Source organism: Protopterus annectens, chromosome 12.part0 (assembly GCF_019279795.1).
Source record: "Protopterus annectens isolate FY-2018-M chromosome 12.part0, PAN1.0, whole genome shotgun sequence".
NCBI classification, from domain to species: Eukaryota; Metazoa; Chordata; order Ceratodontiformes; family Protopteridae; genus Protopterus; species Protopterus annectens.
The window spans coordinates 1,165,904,836-1,165,929,481 of NC_056746.1; the positions used below are offsets into that span (position 1 = coordinate 1,165,904,836).

General features: G+C 40.3%; 1 protein-coding gene across 1 annotated transcript in view; it reads right to left on the minus strand.

Annotated features, from left to right (window-relative positions):
• LOC122817051 (bactericidal permeability-increasing protein-like) overlaps nt 1-24,646 on the minus strand; it is a 505,866-nt gene that overhangs the window by 133,194 nt on the left and 348,026 nt on the right. The window contains exon 12 of the mRNA XM_044090193.1: nt 17,457-17,499. Coding sequence (XP_043946128.1) covers nt 17,457-17,499 — 43 coding nt within the window. The remainder of the gene's footprint in view (nt 1-17,456; nt 17,500-24,646) is intronic.

A 24,646-nucleotide genomic window follows, 5' to 3' on the forward strand; every position in this document is an offset into this window, starting at 1 on the left:
ACACAAAATGACTGTCCCATTTGTTTTCAGTACTGTGAAATACCTGTAGTAGGATGTGCATTATAGACTCCATGCAACATGTGTACAACCCAGATGGCTTAGTGGTACGTCCAGTGACCTCAGTGTACATGGTCCAGGGTTCAAGACCTGCAAGCCTTGTTGATACTGTCAATTAGGACTGCATAAGACAGTTGTAAGCAGGTATAAATGTGTTTTTGTGATAGTAAGCAGCGGGTACACGCAGGTAACAGACATGTACAACTCGCAGTACACTTGAAATGCCCTTCTTTGGCAATCCTGCTGATGTCACCCACCTACAAATACACCTCTGAGACAGACTGCTGTAACCCAATAATCTCCATGGTACATGCTGCAACTGAGTAATGCTGTAGTGTGCTAACCTAGTTTGGTAGGTGTTCTAATGCCAGACAGGTCAAGTGTGTGTGTGTGCCTGCCTGCCTGTGAAAGAAACAATGCTTTTAGAGTATGATACTCTTTACAATTCACATACCCACCTTTGGCAATCCTGCTGATGTCACCCACCTAGAAATATACCTCTGGGGCTGCTGTAATCCAGTATTCTCCATAGCGTGTGCTGTAACTGCGTATTGCTGTAGTGTGATAAACTAGTTAGGTAGGGGTTCTATTCCAAGAGAGGCCAACTGTGTGTGTGTGTCTGTCTGTCTTCCTGAGAAAGTAACAATGCCTTTTAGAGTATGCACACTCTTTACAATTCACATAACCACCTTTGGCAATCCTCCTGATGTCACCCACCTAGAAATACACCTCTGGGACTTCTGTAAGCCAGTAATCTCTGTAGTGCATGCTGTAACTGCATAATGCTGTAATGTGATACACTACTTAGGTAGGGGTTCTATTCCAAGACATGGCAGATGTGTGTATGTGTTTGACAGTCAGAGCCTGTGTGGAGGTGGTTGTGAGTGTCTAACCACTGGACATGTTGGGGAGTGGATTTTGTAGTTTTCCTATATGGTGTCCATATTATATGTCACAATGTCCACCTCATGAGGAGTTCAGATGTCAGTCAGTCAAGGGACTGTGTTGGCAAGCCATACCTTTACATCTGGCAAAAGGTCTGGTGAACAAAGTATGCAACCCTACTATTACCTGGAATGCGTTCTGAACCCATGTGTCATACACAAACACACTTGCCTAGAATATCCCACTATGTTGCTAGTACCCTGCACATTGATAACAGATAGTAGGCATAGTGTAATTGCAGTGGGCTGCAGAGGGCATGGCACCCTGTACAGCAGTACAATAGGCGCTTAATTGTGGACAATGTGCCTTCACTATGTTCCCCACTGCATGCCTGCAACATATGCTGTGCCATCAAATGTGATCCGCAGAGGCCATACAATGCCTTTCAAATGTGCCCTGTATGGACCGATGCCACTGACACCAGGGAATACCTGTATCATGTTATCAATGCAGGTGCAGGGTCAACCTGCTGTCTATAAGCAGATCCTGCCACACCAGGCCAGTATTGGCATATCTGAGGATAACAGTCTGTGTACACAACATGTGCCAGCCAAACCAGGTACACTTGTACATGTCACTGTACATTATTGTGGGAAGTGCACATCCCAGGCAATGTCCATGTCAAGGACAATCAAACACAGACATGGCATGCATTGCAAAGCTATGGCCATACACAATGGTAACCAGGATGTCAGGACAGTTCATCCAATACCCATTTGTGTGGGACATTGCAGACACTACAACCCTGTGCCACACTGCACACCATTGTTGGGTGGCATGATGCCATGAATTACCCCTCACCCAGCCTTGTACAGCCATCTTGCACAGACAACCACTACACACCCATGAAGCAATGCACACATGCATGTCAATACTGACATCTTGTGTCTGCATGTGGGGTATGATGCTCCCAACTGCAGTCACACCCAGTATAACTCCCATCGGCATACCGACTGATGTCAGACACGTTCACATGCCCTAGCCCATAGAACCTCTAGATATCCCCTGTGGGGCATGTAGTACCTGTGCATTACTGCAGCGTGGCAAACTAAGTAGTTAGGAAGTGTATTTGTGGGCCTGGCAAAGTGTGTCAATGTGAGTCCATTAGAGAGTGTGGTTGTGTTGACAATGACATGTGTTCATGTAGACAGCCATGTGTGCTATACCTAATGTATGTCTACTATATCTCTGTTGCAGATGTCGCTCCCCAGCACACATATATGTTCTTACAGAACACCAACATGTCAGCTTTGCGGCATATGGAGTAACTGCATGCGCTTGTAATAGTAATGACTAGTCAGTCAGGGGTTTGAACCCCTGTACTGGTAGGTGTGTGACAGATGATGCTTAGGTTTTAGTCTCCAAGCCCTTCTCTGATGTACTTTGCCTCTGCCTGTCCCTCCCACACAATCTCTGGTGGATGTGGAGTTGTACACCTGCTCATCAGCAGCTTGTGTTTTGTAAGTGATGGTCATGATCAGGTGATGGCCTCTGCACCTATTGCAGTCCTCCTCTAGCTTATTGCATGTGGAACAGCTGTGATGATGTTCCCATAGCCAATCGCATAGAAACACAGTACAATATCTAGGAACATCATGTTGGTGTTTGCTCATGACAGTCACTTTGAGTGGTACCTGGGTGTAGTGTTTGGTAAATGGCATCACAGATGATGGATGTTTCTCAAACAACATACACAGTGGAAAATAGCCTAAAGACAGGAGGGTGATGTGCCAGACATGACTACAGCATGTAAATGTAGCTATGCTTCATTGAGACTACTGCCAGTTTAACAAGTTGTGTGTGGTAAAGGCTGTTATGCATGTTTTAAAACTGACAAGACAGTGCTCTGTTTGTGAGGGACCCCCATCTGCAGGGCCATCTGTGGACTGGTCAGTGTGTGGAACCATTTGTTTCCTGTGTTACTCACTGAACGCACATCTGTGAACTGCAGGAGCATAGTGTGAGGATTGCAGTCAGTACAAGGTGATAGTGATGGGTTACTGCCATCACATCCCTGATTGGATATATGTCACATGAAACAGTGGTATGACAGACACTGTCTGGGGTTCTCAGTGACATGCCAATAATGGGCCACTGTTCATAGCTGCAGTCACAAGTCTTCTACACTTTGTACAGATGTCAAGCAGTATATATGCATGTATTGTGCTCCCTCTGAAAATGTATACCATCTGTTGTGTTGGGTTGATGGTCATATCTATGCGTGCTGTTATAAGTAATCCTGAATGCTGTTGACTATTACTAAGCCATATCTGTGTTTAAACTGCAACACCATAGGCTGTATGGGTTTGGAGGTCCCGGCAGATCCTCCTGTCCCACTTCAGCTGGCCATGGCACCAGGCACCAACACATCTGGGGCCCAGCCTTGGACCTCCACCACTGTTGGCTCTGCACCACCTTCTGGTGAAACCGCCACTGAGGATGGGGCTTGTCCCCCCTGGGAGCAGGTCCAGACAGGAACATGCCCGCTGTCATACAGTCCCAGATGTGGTGCATAGGGGGCTCAATAACGGGTTTCAAGGCCAGATATGCCAGCTCGAGGGCAGAGTGTCACATTTACATGTGAGCCTGCCCCACCTAGACAGCCCCCAGCACTGACACCTTTGCGGCTGTTTTGGTGCAGTGGTGCCTGCCATGGCTAGAGATCTCTGTCCCACTGTTTCCATCTGGGGGCTCATGGGCTTCTGACTGCCAAACACCCCTCCCTGTTCAAGGTGTATCCCCCCACATGTGTCATATACCGACTCTGTATGCTGTCTTGTCTGTCATCCTACCCAACCTATCCTCCACGAGCATACCTACTCTCCTTCCCCCACATCCCATTCTTACCCTACAGAAAAAAAAGGCCAATCAGTTCCTAGAACAACATTTGCCCCATACATAGCTGTCCATTTCACACACGTGTCCACTGGACACATGCAACCCTTTTAATATGCATCACAACATACTCCAGTTTTCCTCACCCCTGTCTCAAGCACACAATCCTGTTATGCACATGACTCCTAAAGGTTCCAGGTACAAGTGATACAGACAACCCCATTGTACACACAACACTACCAGTCCCTCTATGGTTACCCCATTTACCCTTTTCATGATGATGATGTCGCACACAGTACCTTACAAGGCTAGTGTTCTCACATAATGATTAAACATGAACTGTTGTGTTAATGCAAATAAAATGCACAGAGTGGTGTATTTGGCCAATGTACAAATGTTTGCGTGTATTAATGACACATGTCTGTCTGAGGGAGTCCTGATATTACATAGGACAACAGCACTACATAATACAGGCATTGCTGGTGTTTCCCTTTTCATTCCTTTGTAATACTTTGTTGTCACATGGGATGTTCTTGATATATCTATATATATGTATGTATCTATATCTGGACATAAACACACACACACACATACATCTACATAATGGAATACATTTCCTATACTGTTGAATGACTGCGCTGGATGATATGTTTGTGATAAGATCCGATGTCTGTATATCTGCCATGGCTTAGTGGTAAATCACAATAGCTGTGTGCGTAGGGTCCTGGTTTTTAGCCCTGCAGAGACTGTTTATTTTGTTGCTGGGCAGAACACCACCATTGGATACAGAGTGATTAAGGCACATTAAAGCAGTTGTGAGTGGGTGTGCGTGGGTTTGCGCGGAGCTAAACAATGCTAACCTCCGGTTACAGTTTCTTACACTCAGTTAGCCTCTACATTGCTTCACCAGTGTAATACTCGCATACTGGCAGCCAAACAGGCTTATACCCACTTGCTCCCGCACTTGCAAATGCACTGCATTTGGTGTTTGCATCTGACACTCACACCCCTGGGTGGAACTGAGGACTATGATATTACCTTGTGATGCCTATTACATCGGATTACATGCCTACAGTATCGGGAATGTCTGCCCATTAGGTGAAAGCATGCCGTTCAACTTTACGGAATCAGCGGCCTGTCCAGAGTTTGATTCATATTATTGGTGTGTTCCTCTTACTGTCTGGCTAATACATGGGAACTGACACTCTTCAATACAAACAAGTAATTGGGTTTTGGAACCCACATCCTTCAGCTGAGTCATGCTACTGCATACCTAATATTCTATCATCTTTCTAAGGTTGTCAGTGGAATATGTGCTTTCTGTCCCTATCAGACCTCTCATACAATTGGGGAAAAATACCAACTGAATCAGGGACACAGCATAACAACATCAGGGACACATTTAAATTATTAGTGCTATTAATCTGACACATTGACAGACTCAGAGCATATGAATTCATACACATTTTCTGAGGTAAATGATGTTTATAACTCTTAATTGTCATTATTCATTATGTGTAATTCACCACCTTTCCTCCAAAAGTCACTTGTTTTAGGAGGGATTAAGTGGGACAGAGTTAGAAATTGAGTCAAACTCAGGGACGTCCCTGGAAATTGGGGACAGTTCAGAGATATGGTCCCTATTTGTTTCCCCAATGGTTTATGTCCTATCCAGTGGATTTGCTCTTAGGGGTTGAGAGGTATGGGCGTCAGCTATGCCCATTTTGGAATATTACTTACATCCCCGGGGTGGTCCTAATATGACTGCACCAGCCAACACCTGCACATCTAGGCCCATAATTGCATACCAATAGTTCCCCCACCTACCCCTCCTCTAAAGCACTCATCCTTACTGTGGGTGCAGGTGGGGTATAAACACACCACTACACACTGCCCAACCTCCGCGTGTCAGGACACATGTCGTACGTTGTGTCGACCGATGGGTTACCAGGCTTGCACAACCTACTGGTCAGTGTATAACTACAGCCTGGTTTGATGAATCATTACTGGGACTGACTCCGATGATCATTAATCTTTGGGTGTCCCACAAGGGACATCGATGTCTATGCTTCAAGATTAGAACTGGCAGGTCTCTCCCACTGGTAGTATCCTGCCAGTGGTCTGGGAAGCAGTGGTGTGTTTCCTTTATTGTGTGTATGTATGTCTCACCGGCCTAGCTGGGGGGATGGGGGGTTTGATGCTACGTGTTACACGTTTGTTTATTGGACACCTCACCCCATATGCACAGCGTGTGAACATATGTGACTCATAACTGCTGTATCATATTCTAGCTATATACATGTGTATATTTACAGTCACACATATATATATATATATATATATATATATATATATATATATATATATATATATTTATATATGTGTGTGTCTGTAAAGCGATGCATACCCCATGCAAATGCAATTACACATGCTTACTGGTGTTTATATATGCTTAAACCTGCTTATTGGTACCTTATTCATTATAACACTGACACTTCGCTCCAGTTAACTTTTAATTGTTATTTTGCAGGTTATGCAGCAGACAGATGTCGCAATATGTTCATGTACAGATTACTGATGGTAAATGGTATGTGATGCAGTGGAATTCGGAATGGAAATGTCTGTTTGTTAGGCGGTTGCTCTAACCAATATACTATTGCTGTGCTGCTTCATTTGCATATATATACATATACCCATGGCTCCTGGTTCCCCAAATACCCACCCCAATGCCTCCCTAACACTGCAGTCATCCATTCTCCAGTTGGATTTGCGGTGTATCCACACCACTACACATTGGCCACTCCCTACTCCTATAGACCCATTCCTTCGGTTGACTCACTCCACTTATCCTCAGAACTCCCAAACTTTTAGTCCACCAACATTGGTGACATGAGCGACCAAAAGGACACTATTCGTAATTTTTGGGTTGTCCCACATGGAACACGCATATGTTTATGTCAAGATTAGACTCTATGCTTCATTACATCCTTATTCACGTTAACATGACACTACAATAAATTAATAAGTATGACTATGTGGTAATGCACACGTTACACATGAGAGCCTAATTATGTACGTGTTCAGCGTATTTCTTTTACAAATAGACTGGTTTAGTAATTGGCGTTGCCGCAGCAGGCAGATCACAGGAATGTTTCCATGTGTGGGAAAGTCCTCACATTTGATTTTTTTCAGCACATCACTGACTTCGGACATTGTACACACTTTTGCGTTTTAGTAGTTTTGTCCTTTCCCTCGTATGCACAACCTATTATTCTATCTACTGTCGAGGTTTGTAAGGGCACATTCATGTTATTTATGTCTGCAAATGGAATGAATGTGTTACAGGGAATGTACTTCTACGTACTGATGTCTGCATGTGTGTATGCATATATACTTATAACGAACTCACTGACCTCCACGGGGCAGTTCAGTTAGAACCAGCCCATCCAACCCTGGCACGCCTGGCTCCATAATTTCATACCCATAGTTCCTCCACCCCATCCGAGTTCAACATACATGCATACCATCCATTATCCAGTTGTTATCACAGCCATGACACACCTCCACACATTGCCCTCTCCTGAGTGTTAGGGGCCCTACACGTATGTTGTCCCAACCCATGTATTCTCAGGCTCTCCCACCATTTAGTCCTTGAACATACCTGCCCTTGCTTGTGTAATGGTCAGATGGCCAAATAGCCTATCAATATTTGGGTAGTCCCACCAGGGACTATCCTCTGTGTATAAAGTAGACATAGCAGATCAACAATGTTATCCCACTGGTAATATCCTGTCTGTGGTGTGAGTAGCAGTGCTTTGCTTACTCCAGCCCAGCTTGATATGACATATGCTAACAGCGCTATATAATACTGGGGTTGCTGTTAATTCCCTTCTCATTCCTTTTGCATGCTTTATTGTCACGTCATTCTTTCTTCATAGATAGATAGATATATATGTATATATGTATATGTGTATATATATATATATATATATATATATATATATATATATATATATATATATATCTGTACATATTTATATACATTTCCTATGCTGGGCACTGCTTAGACCTGCGCAAGTGCACTCAGGCTTGCTTACTGGTACTTATATATGTTTACTGCTGCTTATTTATGCTTACACCTGCTTACTAGTGCCTTATTCATTATGGCAGTGCCACTTTGCTTGAATGATATTTAAGTTAAATATCTCATGCGATACTCTAATATCGGTTTTACAACAAAATGACATTCATTCCACATGGAAAATGATATGTGCTATTGTTGGGCTTGAACCGTGAATGCCTGCTCGTTAGGTGGATGCTCTAAACACTACACTATTGACATTTACATTGATTCCGCATTTTTTCTCTATTTGAATGAATTTGATGTGTAAGCTATGCTCGTCAGAGGGCAGCGACACGCAAACATGCTGCGCTTTGCTTACACCTTCGATATTGCAGCAATTCAAATGTACAATAGGGACACAGGGAATCTAATTGTGAACGTTCTAGGGACAGGGTTCAACATTCCACTATGTGCTTGTGTGTTTACTACTTTAATTTTATTTCACTGTTCGTGGACACTCTTGTATGCTTAGCATACATTTCGGTATCCATGGACACTGAATTACTGACTTACTATTAGAGGTGGGCTCTACTAGTAGGCATAGTAGGTTTTGCAACTGTCAGGGCATGTTTATGCCTCTGTAGAGCACTTGTACACGCCCCCTGCACTTGCACACATTTCCTTTGCACGTCGAGGGTGCGGTGGTGCTCCCTCATACATATTCATACGGTGCTGCTGCACCATCTGTAGTGAGGGTGCTCAACGCAAGGCGAAAACCGTCCTTGCGCCAAGCTTCTTGAACCCCGGGGATTGCTCTTATACGTTATGTTTAGAATGCTCAATGTTGCTAAAATAAAAGTTTTGTTAGCATGCATTTTCTGGTGGATATGAAGTCTGATAAGCAAATGTTTGCCATTATTTAGCAACTTCAAGCTTCAATGATATGCTACAAAATCACAATTTTTATAAGGAACAGATCAAAAATAAGAAGTGAAAATCTGGACAGTTGAGAGGTATGATGCAAAACATCATGCATTCATTCACACTGTCATTTCTGAGTTTTAACTTCACCATAACCAGTGCAATGCTGTAAATCATTGGCTCTCTTACTCGTTTAAAACTGTCACAAGACATGAGTTTCTAACTTCCTCCTCCTACTAGTTAATTTTTAGTCGTCACTTGGCAGATTTTAGATTTCCTTTAATGTTGCCTCGCCTTTAGTTGCTGCTTGTCTGGTGTTTCACTCCACTGCTGTGAGAAGTCAAAAAGAAATTATTCATCTTTCCAGTGCTTTTTAGACAAAGCCAAAACACTGAGCGAGGACTGGAATCAAACAAGTAGTGATCATTGGCAGGTAAATGGAGGCATTACTACCAAAATGTATTCACTGTTTGGCAGGAGGCTGGAGCATATAACATACCTTCCTTGCAACTGAGAAGCTGATGTGTTTTCATGTTTTGCAGTAGCCTGAATGGCTGCACCTGGGCAATGGGATGGTATTCAGTTCACCAGCGCAGGTTATAAAGTTATACGTATGATTTTCTCCCTCAGCACTGCAGGCGCAGCTCTCAGTGGAAGCAGTAAGGTAACAGGTAAGTAAAATATAATGCAAAATTGTAACATAAATAAATAAATAAATATAAATAAAGAAAAAATCAGGATCTAAAGGGGCCACTCGGGAATGTGTGGCACCCTCAAAACCAGGAAATACTGAGGAATTTTTTATGGTTGTGAGGTATGGGTCTGATGTATAATTATACTAAGGGAGATTCTAGTGAGGCAATGCCAGGATATGAAAATAGTATCTGTATTACATATGACAGGGATAGCCAACATAGTTTGCTGTTTATTAAAAATAATTGGAATAAAAGTTCTCATTATAGTGGTTTGTGTAAAAAGACAGATACTAGACCCCAGTTTATTTATTCTAGACATGCTAATATTAAGGAGAAACTTGAAAAGGGTACACATTTTTTTACAGTATTATTAACTATGCACTACTTTGCCTAAGTGATTCTCCCAACTTAATTTTCTAACTAATGTTATGTTCTTCCACATATATAAGTTCAACCATATATTTGTCTATATTTGAGTGTTTAAAGTATTGTTCTATTTGATACTATGTATATATTAAGTTTTTTCCGTTTTTATCCTGTAAATGTGTTAACACTCATTTTTTGTCTATAATTTCTATTACTTGATGTGATGACTTTGCAAGCTTTGGCTGGAGCTTTTCTCCCTGGGCCTCCACTGAAAATGGGCACTGTCCCAGTCGGACCATCTCAGTAAATGTAAAAAAAAATAAATAAAAATAAATACATTTTTGCACAAATTTCAATAAGAAGAAATCAATAGGCACCATGAAACGTGCTGCCTGTGGACAATGCAAATACATTTTCGAAGGAAGTGAATTTCTTTTAAAAATGATTAATTATAAGTTTAAATTCACTTTCCATTATGATTGTAACAGTAAGGGTGTGGTATATTTCTCTTTTTGGAATTCATGTTCTTGTTTTATGTTGGAAATCAGAACGTAAGTTTAGAAAAAGAATACAGATGCACTACTATGATATAAAAGCAATAAAACTTTCCAAAGCTCTTTTCAAACACAAGATAGTTTGTAACACCAATACATTTTATTTCATGGTATTAAAACAGGCTGCTCAAAATCCAGAGGGGGTCCCTGGGAATATATGCTGGAAAACCATGACTTAATATGGCAATTGAGGCTCAATGCCAATGAATATCCTGGTTTGAATGAGACTGTTTCTTTAAATACGGTTTTAAAATTGTGTGCTGCTAAGTTATGAGTTTAAGGTCTGTAGTTATTTTATGTATTCTATAATGAAGTTTTTAATAATAAGACTTCTATCTTGACAAATACATTTTTTAAATTCTGTAGAACAGAATTTATATTTATTGCCTTGTCATGGGTTTTTCACTTTAAGCAGTCTGTTTTTAATTGTTGTTATATGACTGGATATTTCATGTTATATGCATTTCTCAGTTTTATATAAAAGCAGTTACTGTTTGTTTCTAAGATAGTTCTGAAGATGTCCTGCGGGACAAAAGCACACACATAACTTTATTATTTAAAGTCTAAAATAAGCCTTTTTTTGGCTTGTGTGTTGATTGGTTAGTCTGTCTTTTTTTAGGTTTTTTTTTTTATTTTGGCTGGTTGCCCTGAGTCACACTTGGTTCTGTGTTAAACAGGATGATACACTGGAGTTCATCCACATGCAAATCACCTTAGATGGAGTCCCTTACCATGTCTTAGCAAGCTATAGGTCATCATCTATGTGACAAGAAACCCACAACTCTTATCTAGACCTGCTGGAGGCATTCTCCATCCAACCAAACACTCATGGGAGTGTAAATCAAACAAGGGAGACTTTAACTACCCCTCTATAGACTGGGAAACATACACTGCCTCCAACTTGCAGACAGAATGTTTCATGGACCTTATTTACACAAATGCCCTTGATCAGTTAGTGTGCACTTCAACCAGAGGTTCAAACATATTGGACCTAGTTCTCACCAATATGGGACAGTGCTGCACCCCTGTGTTACATCCGCAGTGATGAGATTGGATCACAAAGCTGTTTCATATGAAAAAAAATCAACTTGGAAAAACAAAAAAAAATGTGTTAACAATTAAGAACTATTCTAAAGCAAAGTACATCATATTAAGCAACAGTATGCCAAAATTCAATGACCCCCTAACCTAGAGTTTACAACAGCCTATGTAGAATTATTCACAGAAGCACTATACAAAAGTGTAAATGGCTGCACAGAGAATGCTGTACCTACCAGACATAAACCCAAAACAAACCCCAGAAACAAACCACACTGGTGGAATCCTAATCTTAACAGGATATATAACAAAAGGTAAAAAAGTCACGGCCAAAGTAAAAAAGAGCAACTCTCATAATAACCAGAGCTCACTGATTAAACTAGGTAGGAAACTAAGAGGACTAATTAAATTCAAGAAGGCTAATTACAAGGTCAAGACAGTTTCCCAGGCTTAAGACAACCACAAGAGATTCTATAGCTGTGTCCAGAACCTCAAAGTAACATGCAACAGTGGGCTGAACTGATAGAAAATGGTACCACCTTCAATGAGCAGAGTGACATAGTGAATCTGTTGGCCGACAAATTTAGCTCAAGCTTCACCCCCCCCCCCAACTATCTTCCCTGCCACACCTCGTGAAATTCCTACTAGCATAACCGCCACCCAACTATCAGCAGGGAGCAAGTTATAGTGGCGCTAAGGCTAAAAATACAATCTCAGTGGGGCCCAACAACATCTCAGGTTGTCTTTGGAATAGAACCACTTGAGTCACTTTTCAATTATAACCTCAAAACAGACTACGTACCAAGTGTATGGAAGATGGCAACAGTTATCTCCCTTCATAAGAGTGGACCATCAACTGACACCGAAAACTACAGCTCCATTAGTCTGACTAGCCTAATATGCAATGCCATGGAACAAATTATAATGGAAATGATCAACAAAGACATTGGCAACCTACAGATACTGAACCCATCCCAGTTTGGTTTTGTCAGAGGACAGGTCATGCCTACTTATCCTAGTAGAATTCTTTGAGAAAGTAATGGATGAAGGGAAAACAGTGCATACTTCCTACCTATAACTGGCTAAGGCGTTCAGTACAATACCCCACTCAGATATTGTGGAGGAACTCATTGAACTAGGAATAGAACCCTATATCATGGGATTGCTAGTTGTCTCACAGATAGGACCCAGGAAGTCAGGACGGGGGAGACCACCTCTGCCAAGAGGCAGGTCGCCAGCAAAATACCACAGGGCTATGTGCTGTGCCCACTCCTATCTGGTATCTATGTCTTGGGGGCTAACGGGCTTTATTTCACGGGTTTATTTCACGGGCGGCGCAGTGGTGCAGCGGTTAATGCTGTCGCCTCACAGCAAGAGGTTCTCTGGTTCGATTCTCGGCCAGGGTGCCTTCTGTGTGGAGTTTGCATGTTCTCCCTGCGTTCGCGTGGGTTTCCTCCGGGTACTCCGGTTTCCTCCCACATTCTAAAGACATGCGTCTGGAGCATTTCTCCCCGGGCCTCTGCTGAAAACAGGATCTGTGGAACCTAGTCGGACTTTCCCGGTCAACAAATGTTAAATAAAATTAAAAAATAAGGCTAATGTCAGGGGCCTCTGGCTCACCCACTTCATAGATGACTGCAAACTTGGAGCTATCATAAATACCCTCCATGATACTAACATCCTGCAAGAAGGACTAACACAAACAAATGACTGGTGCCACAGCCATGGATTAAAATTCAGTGCAAAGAAATACATTGCAATTATTTTGGGAAAATGTCCACTCAGGCAAATTACTCCATTGATAAAACGGTTTACTATTGAAATGTCGAACGACACTACATCGACTGTACTATAGTCGAACACGGAAGTTTGAAAATAGTAATGTCGACAAAATAACAATCTAGGACTGTGTTTTAACATGGGTCGAGGTAGGGGAGATGTTTGTAGTTCTGAATAATACTGAACACCTACCTCGACCCATGTTAAAACCATTCCTAGATTGTTTTTTTGTCGTCGACATTACTATTTCTGAACTTCCATGTTCGACTATAGTACAGTCGATGTAGTGCCATTCGACATTTCAATAGTAAACCGATAAAACACCCCTAAAAGATGACTCAGTAGTTGGAGATCTGGGAACACATGTAGAAAGGAATCTGGCCTTTGATGAACACATAGCCAAGATAGTAAGAAAGTCATGCTATGTTGCCCAACTTATAATTAAAGGCATGGTAAAAAATGTCTAAGGAAGTTATCATCCCAGTTTACTTGGACCTTATCAGACACATTATTCAGTACAATGCCATGTTTGGCATGTACCTGGCAAGGCATATGCAACAGCTGTAATGCCAACAGAGGTTCCTCACTAAGAGAATCCAGAGTATTAACACATTATCCTATTTAGATCACCTTAAAGCTCTGGCTCTATACTTGGTCTCTTACTGGTTGTTGAGAGGTGATCTGTGCTTGCCATATAAGGCATAAATAGATACAGCCCTGATGGAGCTTTTGCACATCCACAAAATGAGCATCACCAGAAACACTAGATCCAGGGATCTGAACTTTTCTTGCAGCATAAATAGAATATGCTGGTGAGACAGATATGTGTCTCAAATGATCCCTATGATCTAAAATAGGCTCCTCATCCATGTGAAGGAGAGTCCATCCCTAACCATATTCAAATGTAACCACCATTGGATAGGAAATCATAAATTCATCCCTGGGCTGGCATCCAAGTCTCTTATAGACAGAAGCTGACAGTAAAAGCACTGGACTGGTTAGAACTGCCCCAGCAATTAACATATATCCAACTAATCACTGCCCATAAAATTATTTATGCACCATATAAACACCCCTCACTCCAACATAGACTTCAGTACACTTCAATAGTACTCTTGTAACAGAGCCCTAAGATCTAATAACAATCAATGTTGCTCACAGCTAAATCCAACAAGAGGGCAGGTGATTCATTGTATTCTAACTATGTTTTCCAATTTTGGAAGACAGATTATTTTTGCTCCTGTATACCCAAATATTTGCTAGAATAACAGGTTTTGCATTATTATGTATTTTCCGAAGGATATAAAGTCTGAAATGGAAATGTCTGTACTTATTTATTATTATTTAGTAACCATAACTTTACTTTATAACCTCCACTGGAGTGGTTGGGGTTATGTATGCAAATTTTAACTATGTTTTCCAATTTTGGAATACTATATGTCTGGATCTTAAGCTCACTGATAAACTAGATGACTTCAAAACTAAGATCAAACAGCACCTAAGACAGAACTGGCTTTGCTCGTGTACTTCTCCAGACCACCCCTACCCATATACCTAGCTTAACAAGAGCACCACAGCCACTTCAGTCAAAATTACATCCTTGCAACCTCTACTCCATATCATCTTTTTCAGACAATACTATAACTCTATTACATCTCTAACTACACAAACCCAGTCCAGTCTGCCACCCTCTTTTCACATAACTTTCTGTATCCAGATAAAACCTTTGACCTTTACCTCTTCTCCTCCTTACTTGTACCTACCCCATCTCAGTTTCCTTTACATCCCTCATTCTGCTCTGTTGTCCTTTGATGAAAACAACTTTTTTTTTCCTTTTGCCCTACTGACTTTTCTCTCTCCAGCCCATAAACTCTATAATCCCACCTTTTACCACCCTATGCTGCCTACTACCAATACTGGAGTTACTAGCGCCTTGACCGTCAAGGTTAAATTTGCTGTCCTTTTATTTGGTGTTTTGAAAGCTGTTGGTATTGGCAAAGTTTCTTACTGACATGTGGGACAAAATTATACTTTACAATGTGATTGTTTCCTGTCAGGCACAGGAAGAAGGAGTATGTTGTGGCTAACAACCCAGTGTTTCTGACTGAAAACTTGTCACTGTGCATATGTAAAAAGATAGGTATGTAATGATATTATTAATGGAGGTGCCTTGTCAGCATGAGTATTGCATTCACCGAAGGCAGAAGGGGTGCTGGGCACTAAGACAAACCCCCCCCAACTGAATATAGTGGCAGAACAAGAAGTTTGTGGTTTGGTGGGAGTGAGGAAAGACTTTACAGTTCGTCAAGACTTAAGTTTATTGTTAGGCATACTGCTCACTTATGATATGGTTTCAGCGGCTGAATTCTTCATCAGACCCATGCTGGCTCAGGGAGGTTTGTAGCTGGGACACAAGTACAGTAGGTCTGGGGACTCTGAAACTCTCTACTGATATGGTAGGCGAGGTTGTGGCAGAATGTATAGGTTAGCAAAAAAAAACTGTTTCCCTTTCAGTTTGAGCTGCTTGCTACACTGTGACATTTGTGCTTCATTGGGATATTACTTGCTAACGTACCTCTCAACATACCTCTCAAATATACCTCTTAATCATACCTCTCAATCTCTCACAGCAAGAAATCTGGACAAAGCCAAAAATAATGATGGGACAAAGGCTCAAAAATAGAGACAGATTATTTTTGCTCCTGTAAACTCAAATATTTGCTAGAATAACAGGTTTTGCATTATTATGTATTTTCCGAAGGATATAAAGTCTGAAATGGAAATGTCTGTACTTATTTATTATTATTTAGCAACCATAACTTTACTTTATAACCTCCACTGGAGTGGTTGGGGTTATGTATGCAAATTTTATGTTAACCGGCATCATGATTTTTGGCAAGTTGTACCTATTTTTCATGGTCTGTTGTCTAGATTTTTGATGTTTCCAGGTTGAGAGGTATGCCTCTCAGTCATACCTCTCAATCATACCTCTCAATCTCTCAGAGCAAGAAATCTGGACAAAGCCAAAAATAATGGTGGGACAAAGGCCCATAAATAGGGACAGATTTTAAATATTGCTCCTGTTACTTCTGATAGTTGCTAGAATAACAGCTTTTGCATTATTATGTAATTCCATTGGGGTGGGTGGAGTTATGTATGCACATTTTATGTTAATTGGAACCCCAATTTTGGGGCAGTTGTACCTACTTTTCAAGGGCCTTTGTCTAGATTTTTGATGTTTCCAAGTTGAGAGGTATGACACACAACATGTACATGAACACATACATTTTGGGTGTTGCAGTGCCTTAGCACACCTACTCGCCTACATGTTTTCATTGCTGCAGGGACTTCTAACTGGAAGAACCCAAATGAACTTGGAACAGTGTGGGATATTTTAGGAAGTCTTGCATTGCCCAACTTGGTACCTAAATAACTGGGAGACCAGTGCTGGTTCCTGGCCAGGGTATATACTTCTTCTCAAGTGTTATGTTTTACTGTTACAGTGACTTCAACACAAGGATTACTGTTATGATAACTACATTACAAACAACTGTACCATCTGACACTAAAGAAAGCAAAGTATTTATTATGTGTGTGTGCAAGTCACCTCCAAAAATTTACTTTGTAATAATTAAACTCTGCTGTTACTGCTTTTGTATTTAAATGTAAAATACTTACACAGGCATGCAATTCATTTTATAGTTTTCAAATGTATACAAATTTCTTCAAATTAAATTGATTTGTTGAATCACATATGATGATTTGTCTAGTTTCAAAAACAGTGGGCGGCCCACATACAAAAACAGAGGTACACAGTTTATACCGAGAATCAATGGCAACAAAGAGGATTATAGATGAGGAAAAGTGCAGCTTGCACATCTTCAGGCACACAAAACAAATGTTATTACCAACACTGGTACTGGTTTAACATGCTTAAAGACTAAGGACATTACGAATGAAACAAGGAAGTGGTACTGAATATTCCTCACTTCCAGCAGATGGAGGACATGCTTTCTAATATCAGTGTTTTATTGCACTTGCTGGCAGTTACAACCAAAGCTAATGATACCAAGTCCTGTAATCAACACGATAGTCGAATAATACATCCAGGGTGCTATTTCTCAGCTCTGATATCAGCTGCATTTAAAGTTTTTTTTGGACAAGGAGCAATACATATAATCTTTCACCAAATCAGTGACTTACCGAGAATGGGCCAACATCAGACTGCTTGAGAGTCAGATCCACACTATAAAAAAGAAAAAAACATTTGTTAAAGCCAAACATTGGAATATGTTACACTTTCTTTGTGCATATGTGTGGAACATATCATACATTTCTGAGATAGCAACATAATTTGCACCCAAGAGATTTTTCTTTATTTCACTTTACTATCTTTCTGAGCCTAAGACAAGTCATATCAGTTTCTGTTTAGATGGTAGTGTACACCATGAAGAAACTCCTTAAACTTGTTAAGTGGATTTTTATTCATCAGAATCTCAACAATAAGAGCTGTGCTCTTGCATCTGTTAGCAAGCTGGTCTACTTTCTAAAATGGTAAACGTATTTATTGCATACCATTTTATAGTACAGTAATGTAATATATAACTTATTTTTGTATTAATATTCAGCTGAGAGGTCCCGTTTACTGTGATACTTGGATGGGGAGATAAAAATTTTTTTTAAAAATAAAAAAAGAACAACATAGCACACAAAAAACAATAATCAGTTACATCTGAACAATAGATCATAACACTACCGGTGTGCCTTTTTAACACTGTTTCCAAAATTACAACCATTACTAGACACAATATTGACATTCAGGGTTCCAGCAGAACTGCTACTTTTAATGCTAGTAGTCAGGCACAATTGTGTAAATGCTTGGCTTTGGCGGGCTGGCAGGGAAAAGGTAACTCCTGGCTTATTTTTGATGAGAGAGCGAGAGAGAGAGAGACAGACAGAAAAAGAGTTACCTCTTGTTTCTTTTTATAAAGCCACCTAAAAGTCAGTAATGTAATATTTCTGTTTACTTATATGTTTACCACCTGGGTGTGTCAGGCCTAGGTTTTAAATCCTCTCATGTGACAAAGTATTACTAATTCAGAGTACCTGAGGGCTTAAGGTGGAATGTTTAAGCCATGATAGGCTGTCAGCCATTAAAATACGTAAAAAAAAAATAATTAACAATTTCTTGCACTCAATTCATGACAGTACTATAAGCCCTTAAATTGCTTTAGCAGATGCCTTCTATAAATGCACTACTGAGTAGTTGCGCTGTAAGGGCAGCAGGCCGCTTTCCTGAACTTGTGCGTTCTCAGAGAGGCACTGTCCCTCTAGCATATTTCATGCCTTATTAGTACATTTCTTAAAACAATGATAACGATAACAAACACACCATTATTTTCATTAGTACATTTCTTAAAACAATGATAATGATAACAACCACACCATTATTTTCATTAGTACATTTCTTAAAACAATGATAACGATAACAAACACACCATTATTTTCATTAGTACATTTCTTAAAACAATGATAACGATAACAAACACACCATTATTTTCACACTGAAATACTTCTGTGCAATATCCTTCTGCTAAAACCTGGAACTTCCTCTCTCAAAGCAGTTACCAAATTTGATATATTGAGATTACCTCACTCTATGTGGCTATGTAATATGTGCACTTTTGGAAGGTGTGATGTGGATTCTGGGCCAAAAGTTGCCAGTGGTTTCCTCAGCATGGCAAACTGTCAATATGGTATTATCAACCATAAAGACTAATCAGCTGCAGTCAGCAACATACACACACATGCTATGCACATGTCAAAGCACAGAACAAGTAGCAGGTACTAAGCAATGGGGGGGGGGGGGCAGCAGCAACAGCTACAAAGTGCAGGAAACATGTAAAAAAATATATAACATTTTATTATGTATGCATCCATACTTAGGTATTTATTTATTTACTTGCTTGCTTATTTATTGTAATAGGGAAGTCCATGTGGGTGAAAACTGTCTTCTTGGGTTTTTGTTAAATCAAGGCCTTGCACAGCAAGTGTCTCCCTGTAAGATGCTTAAGGAAGGACAGAACATCAGACTAAAGTGCTGCTGCACAGCGGACAAGGAGAGGAAGATACCCCTAATTTATATGCACACACTAAGCAATTCACTCCTTCACTCCTGCACTGCTAGCATAAACCGAGGAGAGCGGAGTTTCCATTAAACAAGCAAACTGTGGGGATAGTCTCCCAATAATGCTTGCTGATCAGTTGTATGTCCGACCCTACCTATCACTTTTCCACCGATCTCAGTGTCATTGTTTCCTTTACACCCACCCTCCCCTTACATATCATGCATGGTTCATCACTCCCTTATTCCTCACCTGCATTTGCACTAACCAGTATAATGAAACACAGTAACCTAACCACAATTACCTCTACCTTAATTTTAGTACAGATATTCAGTGCCTTCACAAACAGCTTTCCCTTACTAGTAAACAAAGTTTGGCACTCTCATTAGGTTTAAAATGGCCCTAAATGTTTACTATGCCCTGAACACACTCCAGTTTATAGGTTCATAGGTAGGTACTAGGCTATTGGCCTAAGGGACTAAGTAAGCCTAGCCAACAAGGTTCCCTGTCTTACGCCACCCAAGAAAGTTATTTTCCTGTGCCCCTGTCGAGCAGAGCCACAGAACTGATCCCCGGGGTGTATTTCCTATTTCGCATCCACTCATCAAGATTTTTCTTGAAGAGTGCTAATGAGGAACTTTGCTTGACATAGATGGATAGCTTGTTCCAGAGTATGGGAAGTCTCATTATCCCTCATTATGGTAGAATATGCAGACAAGCTACCTTCCCCTTTAATAAATATATAAATACATGATCTTAAACAGTAATAGCTCTTGCATGCAAACCTGGTACCTTTTATAATCAGCTAAACTACCCTTCAAAGTTAAAATTATTACTTGCAAGTCACAATATTCTTAAATCCATTTCCTAATGGCATATGTAATACCAACCTTGCATATAATGTACAAATTAGCCGACCTCTTACAAACTCTCCCAAAGGACTAACAGCTGCCGTCATAAATATGTAAAGAATATGTGACAAAGGTATAAGTGACTGGAGCATAATCATGGATGTGCCTGGTCCTACATCCTGTTAATCTCAGTAATGGGAAAATAAAATATTTAGATTTTTGGGAAAGAAATAGCGATTGGTTACTTCTGTGGGAGACTGGCATGACTGGCAGAGAACATGATTCAGTGCTTCCATGAAGTGGAGTGTCCCACATGCTGCTGGGGACATTGTCACTGGAACAAGGGACAATGTCATGGTGGCATTTTGCTTTCCTCTGAACACCTAGTTCAAAGGCAGACTGTGACAAAATTAGAGGCAGAACTAACTGTATCAGGTTTTGCTTCACAAACAGAAGTGAGGATCCCCCTACCAGAGTCCAAGGAACACCTGCGTATTTCATAAACTACAATAATTGCAATTATTCTTGCAAGAGAGGAGGATTGTTGATGTGTAACAGTATTCAATTCTTAAGCGTCAAGAAATGCAGTAATGATCTATATTGTAGGCAGAGAACTGCTTCTTTAAATCTGCTTCTACCTAGTTGTTTACATGCATGTATATATTAAGAAGTAGTATTAGCTGCTAGAAGGAGAGATGCACTCTTTTGTGCAAACCAAACTGCAATTATGCTTCCTCATCTTCTGCGATTGGTCCAAACTGTGGTAACAAATACCCAAAAGATGAACATAAACCAGGAAAAGAGCAAGTTATTCCACTGGTCACACAGAGTGTCCGGAGATCTTCATTCCTGTAAAAAGGGTACGGAATCCCCAATCTGTCAGCTCTAACAGCCTTGCTCTGAGCGCTGTAAGTATTCAGACTGAAAAAAGAATGATGAAGAGCTGTGACCTTCTTTTGTTTGCTTTGTGCCCTTTCCTATACTGGTGCAAATCACCTTGCAATAGTGAAAATTCTGCATTATGTTCTACGGGAGGTAACAAGTAAATCCACACAGCCAAAAATAAAAACTTCCACGTAGATGTAGGAACACAGAGTAATCCAATATTGACCAAAAACAGTACTTCCAAACAACGGAGCTGAATAAAATCCTTTTATTAACAGTGGTAAGCGCTTTCACGGACAACAATCTGCTTCATCAGACCATATCATGTGGTCTGATGAAGTAGATTGTTGTCCGTAAAAGCGCTTACCACTGTTAATAAAAGGATTTTATTCAGCTCTGTTGTGTGGAACTACTGTTTTTGGTCGATATAAAATTCTGCATTACACTGAAAAAGCTTTTCTCACCGGGCCTCAGCTGAAAATGGACAATTTTGCCCAGTCGGTCTTCCTCAGTAAACAAATGTTAAATAAATAATAAATAAATAAATAATATGTAGTAGTAGCAACAGCAAAAACAGTTTCAGCATTTTATTTTATTTTTGATTAGTCTATGCATTAAGTTAAATAGGAACAAACTGATTTGCACAGGTTCCTAAATATGACTGCAACAGAAGCATAAACATATGCATTATCTAGTGTCAACTCTCAGAAAAGCATCCAAAAAACTGTAGCATTACCCCTGGAATTAATTAACAATCATGTAGACGCTGTGCTATGCCTACACAATGTAAATGTGTTAGCGCAAAGTGCAGCAGCGCTAACTGAATATGCATGCTGAACATCATGCCTACACATTTGCAAGTACCTTTTCATGGCTAGCAATAGTGATGGGGCCATGGAAAGGTGCTTGCAACTATGAGCACACAATGTAAACAAAATGGCTTGCATATAGGCAATGCTCCAATACAAACATGTGCTGTAGCCCAAACATATTAAGGGCAAGTATTTGAAACAATACAGAACGAGGAGAAGTGAATGGAGAAATTAGTACACTAAACTGTCATATAATAAATAATTAATGTTGAAGAGGGGAAGTGTTTAAAGTGCACTCATATACAGCAGGCAATTGGGATGAAAGTCTATAAGAAGCATGTCGGACATAAATTGTCAACACTGATGTAATGATAATTAATGTCAATGACAATCCTGCAGTTATGCACATAAATAAAAACGGACATGCAAAGGATGTGATAGGGTCATAAAGCTTCAGTGCTGCAAGTTTGCAGATGACTGCAAGCTGGAAACTGTCTTAAATTCCCCTAGTGATGTGGACATCCTCCAAGAGGGCCTTACCCAAACTAATGACTGGTGCCAGAAGCATGGCCTCAAACTGAATGCCAAGAAATGCATCATTATCCCCTTTGGGGAAAATGTCATCTCCACTAATTATCACATTAATAACCATGTACTAAGCATGCAATCAGTTGTGAGGGACTTGGGAAACCAGGTTGATAGCAACCTGATTTTTGACCACCACATTGCCTCCATTGTATGGAAGGCTTTTTACATGGCCCGCCTCATAAATAAGGGTATTTCATCCAGGAACAAGGAGGTCATAACATCCCTGTACTCCTCCCTAATCAGACCCATTATCGAGTACAATGCCCCCTTTGGCATGTACCTTGATAGGCACATGCAGAAGTTGGAGAGACCACAGAGGTTCCTGACCAGGAAAATCCAGGGTCTCAAACATCTGTCCTATACAGATAGGCTAAAAGGCCTGTCCCTCTACTCAGTCTCATACAGAGTGCTCAGAGGTGACCTATGTCTGGCATACAAGGCCATTTCAGACCCAGCCTTGATGGACTTGCTGCATATCCGTAAGACAAACTCCACTCGCGCAACCCACATGCCTGGTCTGCGACATTAATAGAACTTGTTGGTGGGATAGATTTGTGTCCCAAAGACTTCCCCATCTGTAGGATGGACTCCCTCTCCATGTCAAGCAGAGTACCTTTCTAGTCCTCTTTAAGAGGAACCTGGATGACTAGATGGGAAATAGAAAATATACCCCTGGGATCCCACCTGTGTCCTGTTGGACAGATACTAACTTTGAGGGAACATTGGCAAAATTCTTGGCTAGGTTTATAAGGGCCTCAGGCCAATAGCCTAGTATCATCCTATGAACCTATGTGTAACAAAGGGGAGTGAAAATGTAATATACATGTTAATTAAATGCTGATTTGAGATAACAGCAAGGGCAGAAGATACTTTATGGAGTGAATGCACAGAATGGTGTTATTTCATGTGATATTTATATATAAGGAATTTATGCATGCAAGCTGACAGAACCACTATATTATCCATCTTAGCATGTATACCCAAGAGAAAAAGGACTTTACAGCTGTAATTTCAGAAATGGGCATGTTTTTGTAAAGAAATGACAGAGCATGCCTCTCAGCCTGGAAACATCAAAAATCTGGACAAAGGCCTGTGAAAAGTAGGTACAATTGGCCAAAAATCAGGACACTGATTAACATAATTTGCATGCATAATTATGTAACCCTGACCACTTCAATGGAATTGTGGGATACCAACATGAAGATTGAAATTACTAAATAATAATAAATAATGGCAGACATTTGAATTTCAGACTTCATATCCCTCAGAAAATACATAATAGTGCAAAACCTGTTATTCTATCAACAATCTGAGTTTACAGGAGCAATATTTAAAATCTTTCCCTATTTTTGGCTTTGTCCAGATTTCTTGCTCTGAGAGGTTGTGAGGCATGCCAGTGATTACCTCTATGTTTATTATCTTTTAGTAAATTTTGAAGTCTTCCTCATAAAATGAAAGGAACATAACTCATACCAAATGGCAATCTGTTATTGCGTGCATAAAATAGTTACAAATTTCTTTATATCATCTTCAAGAAATACTTATTAAGCAGTCACAAAATCAAATTTCAAAACAGCAGTTGGAATCAACAAAATAACAGCTTTCACTCCATACCCATACCGTGTGCCCAGGATGCATCTCCACCAGAACTTCTCAATAAGCTTTTATTTTCTTTTCACACCATGACTCACAAAGACTTTCCCTGTTCGCAATTTAACATTAGCTTTTATAATCAGGTTCTCCCATACAAAGCAAGGGCACCTCATTTTGCTGCACCTAATAACAATTGTCCCTTCTGGTTTTCATAGTATATTACAAACATTATCTGATCTAATACTGGCCTGTCACTGCTACACTTTCGGGCAGCACAGGACTCTCTTACTACATTCTACAACAAAAAAGTACCCAAGACAACACATTACTGGTGGTGGTGTCACCGAGTTTCCTTAAATATTGAGCAACACCTCACTACTACAAAAGGCAATGAATGTATAGAATTGCACTTTTAAATACAAATAGTGTCCCTTTTCTAAATGAGACAGACAATGTATTTAATTAGAAAATGTACACACCAGCAGTGATTAAATAATTTTACATGATTTCACTGCTCGGGACTGTCTTGACTTTCCTAT